At 40.3% G+C, this 12346-nt stretch overlaps 1 protein-coding gene across 1 annotated transcript; it reads right to left on the bottom strand.

Moving 5' to 3' along the window:
- Positions 1 to 1361: 1361 nt before the first annotated feature.
- Positions 1362 to 6892, bottom strand: asip2b (agouti signaling protein, nonagouti homolog (mouse) 2b). The gene is made up of 3 exons (XM_065013893.1): positions 6886 to 6892; positions 4341 to 4414; positions 1362 to 3724 (listed from the first exon to the last, which is right to left on the bottom strand). Exons 1-3 carry the CDS (start codon positions 6890 to 6892, stop codon positions 3557 to 3559), a joined length of 249 nt encoding a protein of 82 aa, XP_064869965.1. The 3' UTR covers positions 1362 to 3556.
- Positions 6893 to 12346: the final 5454 nt, after the last annotated feature.

Here is a 12346-nt window from a genome sequence, read left to right as displayed (position 1 = left end):
TCATTAAGCTGTCCACTCAAGGAGAAGCGTCTTACTGTAACCATTGCCTGTAATCTGGTTCAGGTTATTAATCAATTTACCAGGGTGTTTACAAACAATACATGAACAAAATCATCCACATGTATTGATCACATTTTTACTAATACTGTAGAACTTTTTCTAAAGCTGTATCCGTACACGTTGGATGCAGTGATCACAATATAGTGGCTATATCCAGGAAAGACAAAGTTCCAAAAGCTGGGCCTAAAATCGTGTATAAGAGATCATACAAAAGATTTTGCTGGTGACTCTTATGTGGATGATGTTAAAAATATTTGTTGGTCTGATGTGATTAATGAGTAGCATCCAGACGCTGCACGTTATACATTCATAAAATTGCTTCTTCCAAATATTGATAAACATGCACCTGTTAAGAAACGGACTGTTAGAACTGGAATTGAAAAACGGGATGGTTGAAAGAGACGGGGCAAAAGGGGTGACTAATAAGTCTGGCTGCAAATCTTACTGGCTGACTTACTGCAAATTGAGAAATGAGAAACAAAAATTTGAATAAACTGTATTATGAAGCCAAGATCCATGATAGAAAGAATGATAGAAAAAAACGGAGTACTTTAAATGAAATCTCCATCTTTCATCAACTCAGATGGCTTATTCATGAAAAAAACATTTGATGTTGCCATTATTTTAATGATTACTTAATTCGCTAAGTGGGTAATCTTAGGCAGGAAGTGCCAACAACAAACAGTGAGCCATTGTACTCAAGCATAAAAAAAAATAAAAAATAATGAAAGAAAAGCATTACAAGTTTGAATTTTGTTAAGTTAGTGTGGGAGAGGTGGAGAAAAATATTGTTAACAATCAATAATGACAGAGAGGCTAGCTGCTATGCCAAACAGCTCCTCAGACCTGGACAGATAGTAATGGTCCCAGCAACTGATGCCAACCACGTCACGGGATCCAAACTCAAAAAGTAGCTAGTAACCAAATGTTTTCAATAGACATGCAAAACATTCCAAAACAACTAACTTTCCAAAACAACAAACCGAGCTCTGTCTCGTTCTGCGTATAAGTACTGGAAGATGTGGTAATGATATAGCAAGCCAAAATACGTTTAGGAGTAAAAATGTCCATAATAAGTTGTATGGACTCATCTCTGTACCCCACACATACAATTATCTGTAAGTTCCCTCAGTCGAGCAGTGAATGTCAAACACAGATTCAACAACAAAGACCAGAGAGATTTTCCATTGCCTCGCAAAGAAGGGCACCAATTGGTAGATTGTAAACAAACAAAAAAGTAGATATTGAATATTACTTTGAGTACATAGTTGTAATTAAGTTATTAATTACAACTTGGATGGTGTATCAATACACCCAGTCACTACAAAGATACAGGCATCCTTCTAAACTCAGAGGAAGGAAACCGCTCATAGGTTTCACCATGAGGCTAATGGTGACTTTAAAACAGTTACAGAGTTTAATGCAAGAAATGTGGTGATTCTAACATGTATTGACTCAGGGGCTTGAATACTTAAGTGCAATAGTATCACCCCATTGCAAGTCTAGATGCAAATGCAAACAAGCTGAAGTGTGGTTTTCATATAAGCCCGTGGGCTTCCAACCACACCTGCAGTTTTTTCTCCGTTTGATTTTGTTTTTATCCGTATTGTTGTCTATCACTTGTTTTCTTTGGTGCAAATAAAAACAAAAAAACGAAGTGTTCCTCAAGTGTGTGACACTTAGTAGGCATGCCATTAAAGAAAGAGTGATTTTAGTAATTACATTATTGTTTTAAGTTATTACACTATTGCAGTTTTTTTTTACCACTTTATAATGTAACGCATAATGTCATAATAATTGGATTATTACGTTATGTGCAGAAACTTCATCACGTAATACTTTCAGTATACTTATTTAATTATAGGCAATGTATTATTATCCACTATTACATTATTGGCAGTTATTACATTATTCACCACTATTACATTATTGGCAGTTATTACATTATTAGCCACTATTACATTATTGGCAGTTATTACATTATTAGCAACTATTACCTTATTGGCAGGTATTACATTATTAGCCACTATTACATCATTGGCCATTATTACATTATTGGCAACTATTACATTATTAGCCACTATTACAGTATTGGCAGTTATTACATTATCAGTTGCAACAGGGTGCCCTCCACCAACTGCTGTTGTCAGCTCTCGCCACATGATATGGATGTGAATCAGATCTGGTGTCTTTGCTGGCCACTCCAGGACAGTCCAGCGTTTCTTCTTGAACCATTCCAGGGTGCTTTCGAGGTGTGCTTGGGGTTGTTGTTATGTTCACTTGGAACACATTTCTGTGGGTTGTTCTCCATTATTACTACTCATTGTCTGCATTCTTAACTGTTATTTTTCCTCGCCCCAAGCTCTCACTACCTCTTATCCACCTTAATCCACCGGGGAGTTTGCTAGTCATTTAAAAATATATGTAACCACAGCGGCAAAAGCTATTATTGAGCAGAGAGCAATGTTTTTGCCAGCAGGGATAACTGGTGAGAATAGCAATACAAAGAGGATGAGTGAGGCTAACAAACATTCAAGAGGAAGAAAATATGGAGAGGATGTTTGTCACAAGTTTATGTTTTCTTTTTTTGTGGTTAGCATTGGATCAACATGACCCAGAATCTAGCAGAGGTGCATAGTTATACAAACGCAGACTGAATATAGTTATGTCGGAAAGGACATGAAACAGATACTGTTTCATGTCCACAATGAATTCATACAACGTCTAGATACACACGTGGAAATTATTGTGGGCCTTACAATATGTAATCTGTCATTCATGAGGTCGAAATGAATTTTGCATGAATATCTGTGAAGTAAGTCACTCTGTGTGATCTCTTCCAGCCTCTATGAGAGAGATACACTGAGTGTACAAAACATTAGGAACACCTTCCTAATATTGAGTTGCACGCCCTTTTGCCCTCAGAACAGCCTCAATTAGTCGGGGCATGGACTCCACAAGGTGTAGCAAGCGTTCCACAGGGATGCATGTTGACTCCAATGCTTCCCACAGTTGTGTCAAATTGGCTGGATGTCCTTTGCATGGTGGACCATTCTTGATACACATGGGAAACTGTTGAAAGTGAAAAAACCCAGCAGCGTTGCAGTTCTTGACACACTCAAACCGGTGCGCCTGGCAACTACTATCATACCCCGTTCAAAGGCACAAATCTTTCACCCTCTGAATGGCACTCATACACAATCCATGTCTCAACTGTCTCGGGGCTTAAAAGTCCTTCTTTAACCTGTCTCCCCCCCTTCATCTACACTGATTCAAGTGGATTTAACAAATTACATCAATAATGGATCATACCTTTCACCTGGTATGAGCAGGGGAGCAGGGGGTCTTCTTGGGGACAGTTCAGTGGTAGTTTGTGTGCGTGTGTGTGTGTGTGTGTGTGCGTGTATATATTTGTGGTGAATAGTTGTGTGTGTGTGTATGTGTGTGTGTGTGTGTGTGTGTGTGTGTGTGTGTGTGTGTGTGTGTGTGTGTGTGTCTAGGTCATCTTGGGACAGTGTAGGCCCAGTCTCAAGCAGTGGCAGACGGTGTTGAAGAGGCGACAGCGGCAAGAGGCGCAGGGGTCACAGCAGGGGGTATGATAGAGACAGCTCTCCATCAGACGACCACACCGCTGGGCAGGAGCTGCAGGCTCAGGCTTGTGTTTCTGAAACATCGCCCACAGGGCAAAATATGTTTGAACACCCCGTATCAGTAAATGAGGCCTTATTACTGGGGGACCTGTATTGTGAGACTTTTGTTTTTGATAGCGAATGCTCTGGCTCTAGTATAAAGAATAGGGTTTGCTGGGAGTTGTTCAGTTTAGAGTTCGTGCCAGGTTTTTCGCTCTTTCATTTTATTTGTCCCCGTGAGTGTAATATTGACGTCACAGTGTCCACGGATCTATTCTTTAGTCTGCCTTACATTTGGTGCCAGCAGTGGGATTTGAAGCCACACCTCTTGTGCCTCGCTCTCTGCTCATATGATTTGACTGTTTATCTGATTTGTCCCCTCAAAGAACATTGTTCCTGCTATAGTTTTAAAGGGGGTAGAGATTTAGGGTCAGCAGGTAGCCTAGTGGTTAGAGCGTTGGGACAGTAACCGAAAGGTCGCTAGATTGAATCCCCGAGCTGAAAATGTAAAAATATGTTGTTCTGCCCCTGAACAAGGTAGTTAACCCACTGCTCCTAGGCCGTCATTGTAAATAAGAATTTGTATGTAACTGACTTGCCTAGTTAAACAACGGTTTACATTTTTAAAATACAAAATGTACAACTTACTGCAACACAGTGTTGTTCCTGGCGGGGTGAAATCTTTCTCCTGGCAAACAGTCTCCTGGGTTTCCCTTGGCTCCAAACTATAGTTGGAAATATGAAACAAGCATGCATTAGACCAGGTGATTTTGGACATTTGAAAAGGTCCTGAGAACGTCTGTGCAAGTTGTTCAGTAGAACAGCCCATTAATAAAAGTGTGCAACATTTCCTGGTGTTTTTTCCTCACACACCCCCCCCCCAAAAAAAAATTGGCTGGTGGTTCCAGTCCGAACCTGCATGAATCCATATTATGAAGTATATTTGTAATTCAGGTGAACTATCCCTTTAAGAATGCAACATTTTACTCTAAATGTCGTAATGCCAAAATAGTTCCATCATAAAGAGCTCATCTGATGCAGTACATACACAGCATCGGGTGGTGGAGGCTGGATGAAAAAGTTTCACTTTTCAGTCCAACCTTGGGATGAATGGTACTTGTTATTTATGACTGCCAGAATGTTGTATGTAGACGAACACAATTTACTATGCTTTATGATACGAAACAGTACAGCCCTATCATACATCATCTTAATATTTCCTCCTATCATGAGCCCAAAATCCCAAAGAGAGAACTAAATGGCCATTAATGTTAATGACAAATTATTCAAATAATTGTGTGCACATATCTTGCCAAAGTAAACCAACCCTGATTCATAAACTCAATGGAGACTTTGTCCCCAGAAGGCTTCCAAAGCATTGACTGTTTTTAGAGATTTAATCTCTTTTAAACAAACTCAGATGCAATAACTCATATGACGATGGCTTAAAGGCCCCCACCAGAGGGCAATGCGGCCCCTATTTCAACATAATTCCTGTTCTATAGCAGAAATGGTCCTTTAGGTTCCACCGAAGAAGAAGGACGCAGGCTGCTTATACAGTGAGCACCATAATTCATTGGACAGTGCCCATTATTTTGGTTCTGTACTATAGCACTTTTAGTTTGAAAGGATACAATGACAAGAAGGGTGAAGTGCAGACAGTTAGCTTTTATTTGAGGGTATTTTCATACATATCGGATGAACCGTGTATAAATTCTAGAAGCTTTAATACATAGTCCCCCCCATTTTCGGGCATCAAAAAACACTGGACAGTTTGACATAATGTAGAATAAAGTAATCATTGTTTAAATATTTGGTCGCATATCCCTTGCATGCAATGATGAATGACTGCTTGAAGTCTGCGATGCATCGACATCACCAGATGCTGGGTATCTTCCCTGGTGATGCTCTGCCAGGCCTGTACTGCAGCCCTCTTCAGTTCCTGCTTGTTTCGGGGACTTATTGCCTTCAGTCTCTTCTTCAGCATGTAAAATGCATGTTTAATTAGATTCAGATCTGGTGATTGACTCGGCCAGTCAAGGATTTTCCACTTTTTGGTCATCAAAAACCCCTTCGATGCTCTAGCAGTATGTTTAGGGTCATTGTCTTGTTGCATGATGAAGTGCCGTCCAATGAGTTTTGAGGCATTTGGTTTTATCTGAGCAGATAAAATATTTCTGTAGACTTCAGAATTCATTGTTCTACTTCTGTCTGTAGTCATATCATCGATGAAGACAAGTGAGCCTGTTCCACTGGCAGCCATTACAGGCACAAGCCATAACACCCCCTCCACCATGTTTCACGGATGAGGTGGTATGCTTTGGATCATGGGCATGTCTTCTTTTCCTCCACTTTCCTCTTTCTATCACTCGGGTACATGTTAATCTTTGTCTCATCTGTCCACAATACTTTTTCCAGAACTCTTTAGGCTCTTTTAGGTGCTTTTTTTTACCTAACTGTAATCTGGCCTTTCTGTTCTTCAGGCTTATCAGTGGTTTGCATCTTGTAGTGTACCCTCTGTAGTCCTGCTGGTGTAGTCTTCTACGTATGGTAGACTTTGACACATCTACACCTGCATCCAGGAGAGTGTTTCTGATCTGTTTGGCTGTTGTCAGGGGGGTTTTCTTCACCATAGAGACTATTCTCCGGTCATCCACTACAGTGGTCTTCCTCAGTCTACCGGGTCTTTTGACATAATTGAGTTCACCGGTTGTTTTTTTCTTGTTAATGATGAACCAAACCGTTGACTCGGGCCCAGGGTTTTTGCAATGTTCCTGATTGATTGATATTCATTTCTGAGCCTTATGACGGCCAGCTTAATTTGCATTGACAATTCTGTCTTCATCATGTTGTCACACCCCAACAACAACCTCCAAAGGCAATAGCAGTCTAGAATCAATACTATTCATCAACAGCTCTCCTGCATTCACTAACGACACAAATGAATACACCTGTCTAATGACACACATCTGTGAATCCAATTCAACAAATACTTGTAGTACCTTAAAATGGGGGGACCATGTACAAAAGGTGCTGTCATTTCTAAAAGGTTCATCTGATATGTATGAAAATACCCTCAAATTAAAGCTGAAAGTCTGCACTTCATTGTCATTGTATCATTTCAAACTCAAAGTGCTAGAGTACAGAACCAAAATAACAAAACAATTTTCACTGTCCAATTAATTATGGTGCTCACTGTCCATATTCACGAATTGGAGGTGGGATTGTGGAGGGTAGAAATAACAAGTAGGCCACTGACAGCTGTCAGTGTAGCTAGCTAGCATGCTAACATTATCTAGCCAACGAATGTTATCTGTTGTTGCTACACCTTATTCAAAAGATGAGTCAGCTAGCCTATGGCTGGTTCTGAAGCTGGATGTCTCATAAGCATGTAGGGAAAACTTCGCCACAGATGGATAGGGGAAACCAGTATCATTGACTTTGCCAACTATTGTTATCTTCAAAGTTTTGTCATCTTCCAGAAATTGCAGCCGCGAATCCGCCATAGAAATAGAAAGAATAAGATGAAGTTCCGGTAATATGGATAGCATGGTTCTCACAGTTAGGGGAAGTGAAATGATAGGCTACAATGACTTTGCTCATGATGCAAGCTACAAATGATTTGTAATAACACCCTGAAAGCATTGCACACGAAACACCAAAACTTGATGTAAAAACAGCACAAAATAGATAAAAAAGTTTTTGGAATCTCCTTTTACGGGGGCAAAAAGAGATTCAACGGACAACAACGGACATGGACAACAACAACGGACATGGACAACAACAACGGACATGGACAACAACAACGGACATGGACAACAACAACGGACAACAACAACGGACATGGACAACAACAACGGACATGGACAACAACAACGGACATGGACAACAACAACGGACATGGACAACAACAACGGACATGGACAACAACAACGGACATGGACAACAACAACGGACATGAAACAGAACAGGAACAGTGTCTGGACAGTGGAAAAATAACGACATCATCGCTGACACAGGGATCAAACTGAGGTGCAGACAACTATAGAGGGTGTGATCAAAAAGTAATGGAGTTCAATATTGCGCAGCTGCGTGTAATGATGATGACAGATGCGTGAGAGCTTTTGTCCCGAACCCATTACGGTGTTTCATTTATCAAGCTTATGGTCATGTGGCAGCAGTGTGTAAGAGGGAGATTCCTAGATGTGAGAAGTGTTTAGGAGGACATGAGACAAGGGAATGTGTAGTATCAGTGGGAAAATGTGTATGTTTAAACTGTAGGGGTACCGATGGTGCTGCAGATCACAAGTGTCCGGTGAGAGAAAAGCAGGTTGAGGTTGCTAGGTAGAAGATAGTAGTAGAGGAAGATGGGTCCAGCGTGAAGGATCCTGTGACTAGGCCAAGGTCAATAGAGAGTGATAGGAAAAACATGCACTTCTGTAAGGTTGTTTTGTTGGCATTTATGACCATGGTTGTCAACTGTACCGCAGGAATGGAACATAATAAGGATGGATGTTGTGGTGGTAGATGCAGAGAACGATAGCGTCCCGTCCTCCCAGGCTGCTGGTCTGGTGCAGGATCAGAAAGGGCTAAAGTAGTGGAATAGTGATGAGGTTTTAATTGGTGTTGGGTTAGTTGGTAGTTTATCACAAAGTGTAATGAATTCAAACTACAAAATAGTAGGCTGACACACAGCCAATGCAGAAGGTGGCGGCATGCACCTATGGCATTTGTTTGCAGACCGACATAATACCAAAGAAGAAGAAGACCTTTACAAGCCATATTGAACTTGAAATGTAAATGTGATATTGAACGTGAACGTTGAAAGCAGTATTGTATTTTGTCCAGTCCTAGAAGCTGTTTGTGGTCACAAAGGAAAATGGGAGCAATTTAGAAGTAGGCTATGTATGGGACATGAATGACAATCATTTTCATTACAGTTTTAGTAATAAAGGTAGGCTATACAAAGGTATCCCATTCAGTGGCGGATGGTGGGAGGAGCTATAGGAGCACGGGCTCATTGTAATGGCTGGAATGGAATCAATATGTCAATAGTCAAATATGTGGTTTCCATATGTTTGATACCTTTTCATTTCTTTAATTCCAGCTATGACAATGAGCCCGTCCTCCTATAGCTCCTCCCACCAGCCTCTACTGATTCCATTCCATATGTTATGCACAGCAATTACAATTTTATTAGTCTACATGGTGGGAACTGCATGCATGGTCGGGTGAGATTGTATAATGATGATATTGTAAAAATCGCATGTCTATATTATAGTGCTGAGCATTAACTGCAATTTCGGCGACTAATTGAGAGTTGTAGGTTCAATTATTCTATTTCCTTAGGTTTTTTTCTGTGAGCTGAGGTGCGCAGTGGCAGTTTCTCTAGAGATAAATCAGATCAAGCCCGAACTGTGTGATGTAGTTTCAACGGGCCAATATGCTGCAGGAAATGTGGTAATTAACTACAATGACCATAATCCCTTGTACGCCTACTTGTCTGGTCTGTGTTTCTTTTATGCTTGCTACATAAAAGACAGATGACTGTTCAAGAGGAGAATGTGCAAGAGGGACAGAGATTCGAGAGCAGTTGGCATGTGAGGTGTCTCTACATGATCTAAATGATTGATAGTTGGTATTCAGCAGCCATAAAAGCATGGTCTTATTTACTGTGAAGAACTACAAAATAGAGATTTGAAAGAGAGCATAGGCAGCAGCTCTTTATAGATGAGATGATGACTTAGAATGAAATAATAAAGTCATCAAATGAAACAAATGTACTATACACAACAACTGAAATATTTTATTAAAGTCATGTGAATAAATTATGGTTAAATAAATAAATGGTCAATCACTACCATCACGGAACTTGTATTAATTGTTTTATTCTGTGTTACAATGTTATAATAGTTAAATGCACGGTGCATTTATTGTTTAAAACAATATTTGAAACCGATTACTTTGATAATTTATTAATCGAACTGAAATCAAACCAACCTCAAAAAGCACTAATCGCTCATCACTACTATTTAATCTCATCACTACTATTTAATCTCATCACTACTATTTAATCTCATCACTACTATTTAATCTCATCAATATTATTGTCATATATAGAGTGTGCGACTCTCTTTATTTGTATAGTTTATTTGCTATTAGTCATCATCTCCACATAAAATCATTTTTCTGGGTGTGCGCCAGCTGATGTTTTTTTATTCACAATGAAATAATGGAAATAGTTTGCCATATACTTCCTTTAAACAAATGCAAAATGTACCACATAAACCATCACCCTAGCAATCTGTCAATAATTATATATAAAAAATATACAGTGTCTTCGGAAAGTATTCAGACCCCTAAACTTTTTCTACATTTTGTTATATTACAGCTTTATTCTAATATATATTAATTTGTTTGTTTTTTCACCAATCTACACACAATACCCCATAATGACAAAGCAAAAACAGGTTTGTAGAAATTTTAGCAAATGTATTAAAAATAAAAATATAACATATCACATTTACATAAGAATTCAGACCCTTTACTCAGTACTTTGTTGAAGCACCTCTTGGCAGTGATTACAGCAATGAGTCTTCTTGTGTATTACGCTACAAGCTTGGCACACCTGTATTTGGGGAGTTTCTCCCATTCTTCTCTGCAGATCGTCTCAAGCTCTGTCAGGTTGGATGGGGAGCGTTGCTGTATAACTATTGTCAGGTCTCTCCAGAGATGTTTGATTGGGTTCAAGTCCGGGCTCTGGCTGGGCCACTCAAGGACATTCAGAAACTTGTCCCGAAGCCACTCTTGCATTGTCTTGGCTGTGTGTTTATGGTTGTTGTCCTGTTGGAAGGTGAACCTTCGCCCCAGTCTGATGTCCTGAGGGCTCTGGAGCATGTTTTCAGCAAGGATCTCTCTGTACTTTGTTCTTTTCATCTATCCCTCGATCCTTACTTGTCTCCCAGTCCCTGTCGCTGAAAAACATCCCCACAGCATGATGCCTCCACCACTATGCTTCACCATAGGGATGGTGCCAGGTTTCCTCCAGACGTGATGCTTGGCATTCAGGCCAATGTGCTCAATCTTGGTTTCATCAGACCAGAGAATCTTGTTTCTCATGGTCCGAGAGTCTTTAGGTGCCTTTTGGCAAACTCCAAGCGGGCTGTCATGTGCCTGTCATGTTCTTAAATACTTTTTCGCCAGCAGCATACTACTCTGCATCCCACTGCTGGCTTTTTAAAAAAAAATATATATTTCACCTTTATTTAACCAGGTAGGCTAGTTGAGAACAAGTTCTCATTTGCAACTGCGACCTGGCCAAGATAAAGCATAGCAGTGTGAACAGACAACACAGAGTTACACATGGAGTAAACAATTAACAAGTCAATAACACAGTAGAAAAAAAAAAATGGGCAGTCTATATACAATGTGTGCAAAAGGCATGAGGAGGTAGGCGAATAATACAATTTTGCAGATTAACACTGGGGTGATAAATGATCAGATGGTCATGTACAGGTAGAGATATTGGTGTGCAAAAGAGCAGAAAAGTATTTTTTTTTTTTTTTTAAAACAGTATAAAAACAGTATGGGAATGAGGTAGGTGAAAATGGGTGGGCTATTTACCAATAGACTATGTACAGCTGCAGCGATCGGTTGCTTCTGAAGCTAAGCAGGATTGGTTCTGGTCAGTCCCTGGATGGGAGACCAGATGCTGCTGGAAGGGGTGTTGGAGGGCCAGTAGGAGGCACCCTTTCCTCTTGTCTAAAAAAAGATCCCAATGCCCCAGGGCAGTGATTGGGGACATTGCCCTGTGTAGGGTGTTGTGTTAAATGGGTGTCCTGACTCTCTGTGGTCACTAAAGATCCCATGGCACTTATTGTAAGAGTAGGGGTGTTAATCCTGGTGTCCTGGCTAAAATTCCCAATGTGGCCCTCATATCATCATGGTCACCTAATCATCCCCAGTTTACAATTGGCTCATTCATCTCCTCTCTCCTGTAACTACTCCCCAGGTTGTTGCTGTAAATGAGAATATGTTCTCATTCAACTTACCTGCTTAAATAAATACCATAAAAATGACTGAGAAGTGGCTTCTGTTTGGCCACTCTACCATAAAGGCCTGATTGGTAGAGTGCTGTAGAGATGTGAGAACCTTCCAGAAGGACAACCATCTCCACAGAGGAACTCTAGAGCTCTGTCAGAGTGACCATTGGGTTCTTGTCACCTCCCTGACCAAGGCCTTTCTCCCCTGTTTGGCTGGGGGCCAGCTCTAGCAAGAGTTTTGGTGGTTCCAAACTTCTTCCATGTAAGAATGATGGAGGCCACTGTGTTCTTGGGGACCTTCAATGACACATACATTTTTTTGGTACCCTTCCCCAGATCTGTGACCCCAAACAATCCTGTCTCGGAGCTCTACGGACAGTTCCTTTGACCTCATGGCTTGTTTTTTCTCTGACATGCACTGTCAACTGTGGTACCTTATATAGAACAGGTGTGTGCCTTTCCAAATCATGTCCAATCAAGTTGTAGAAACAAGGATGATGAATGGAAACAGGATGCATCTGAGCTCAATTTCAAGTCTCATAGCAAAGGGTCTGAATATTTATGTAAATGAGGTATTTCTAAGGTATTTTTGATTTTTTTAAAATAAATTTGCAA

The sequence above is a fragment of the Oncorhynchus nerka genome, linkage group LG9b (genome assembly GCF_034236695.1).
Source record: "Oncorhynchus nerka isolate Pitt River linkage group LG9b, Oner_Uvic_2.0, whole genome shotgun sequence".
NCBI lineage: Eukaryota > Metazoa > Chordata > Actinopteri > Salmoniformes > Salmonidae > Oncorhynchus > Oncorhynchus nerka.
This window is presented reverse-complemented; position numbering and strand designations above follow the sequence as displayed.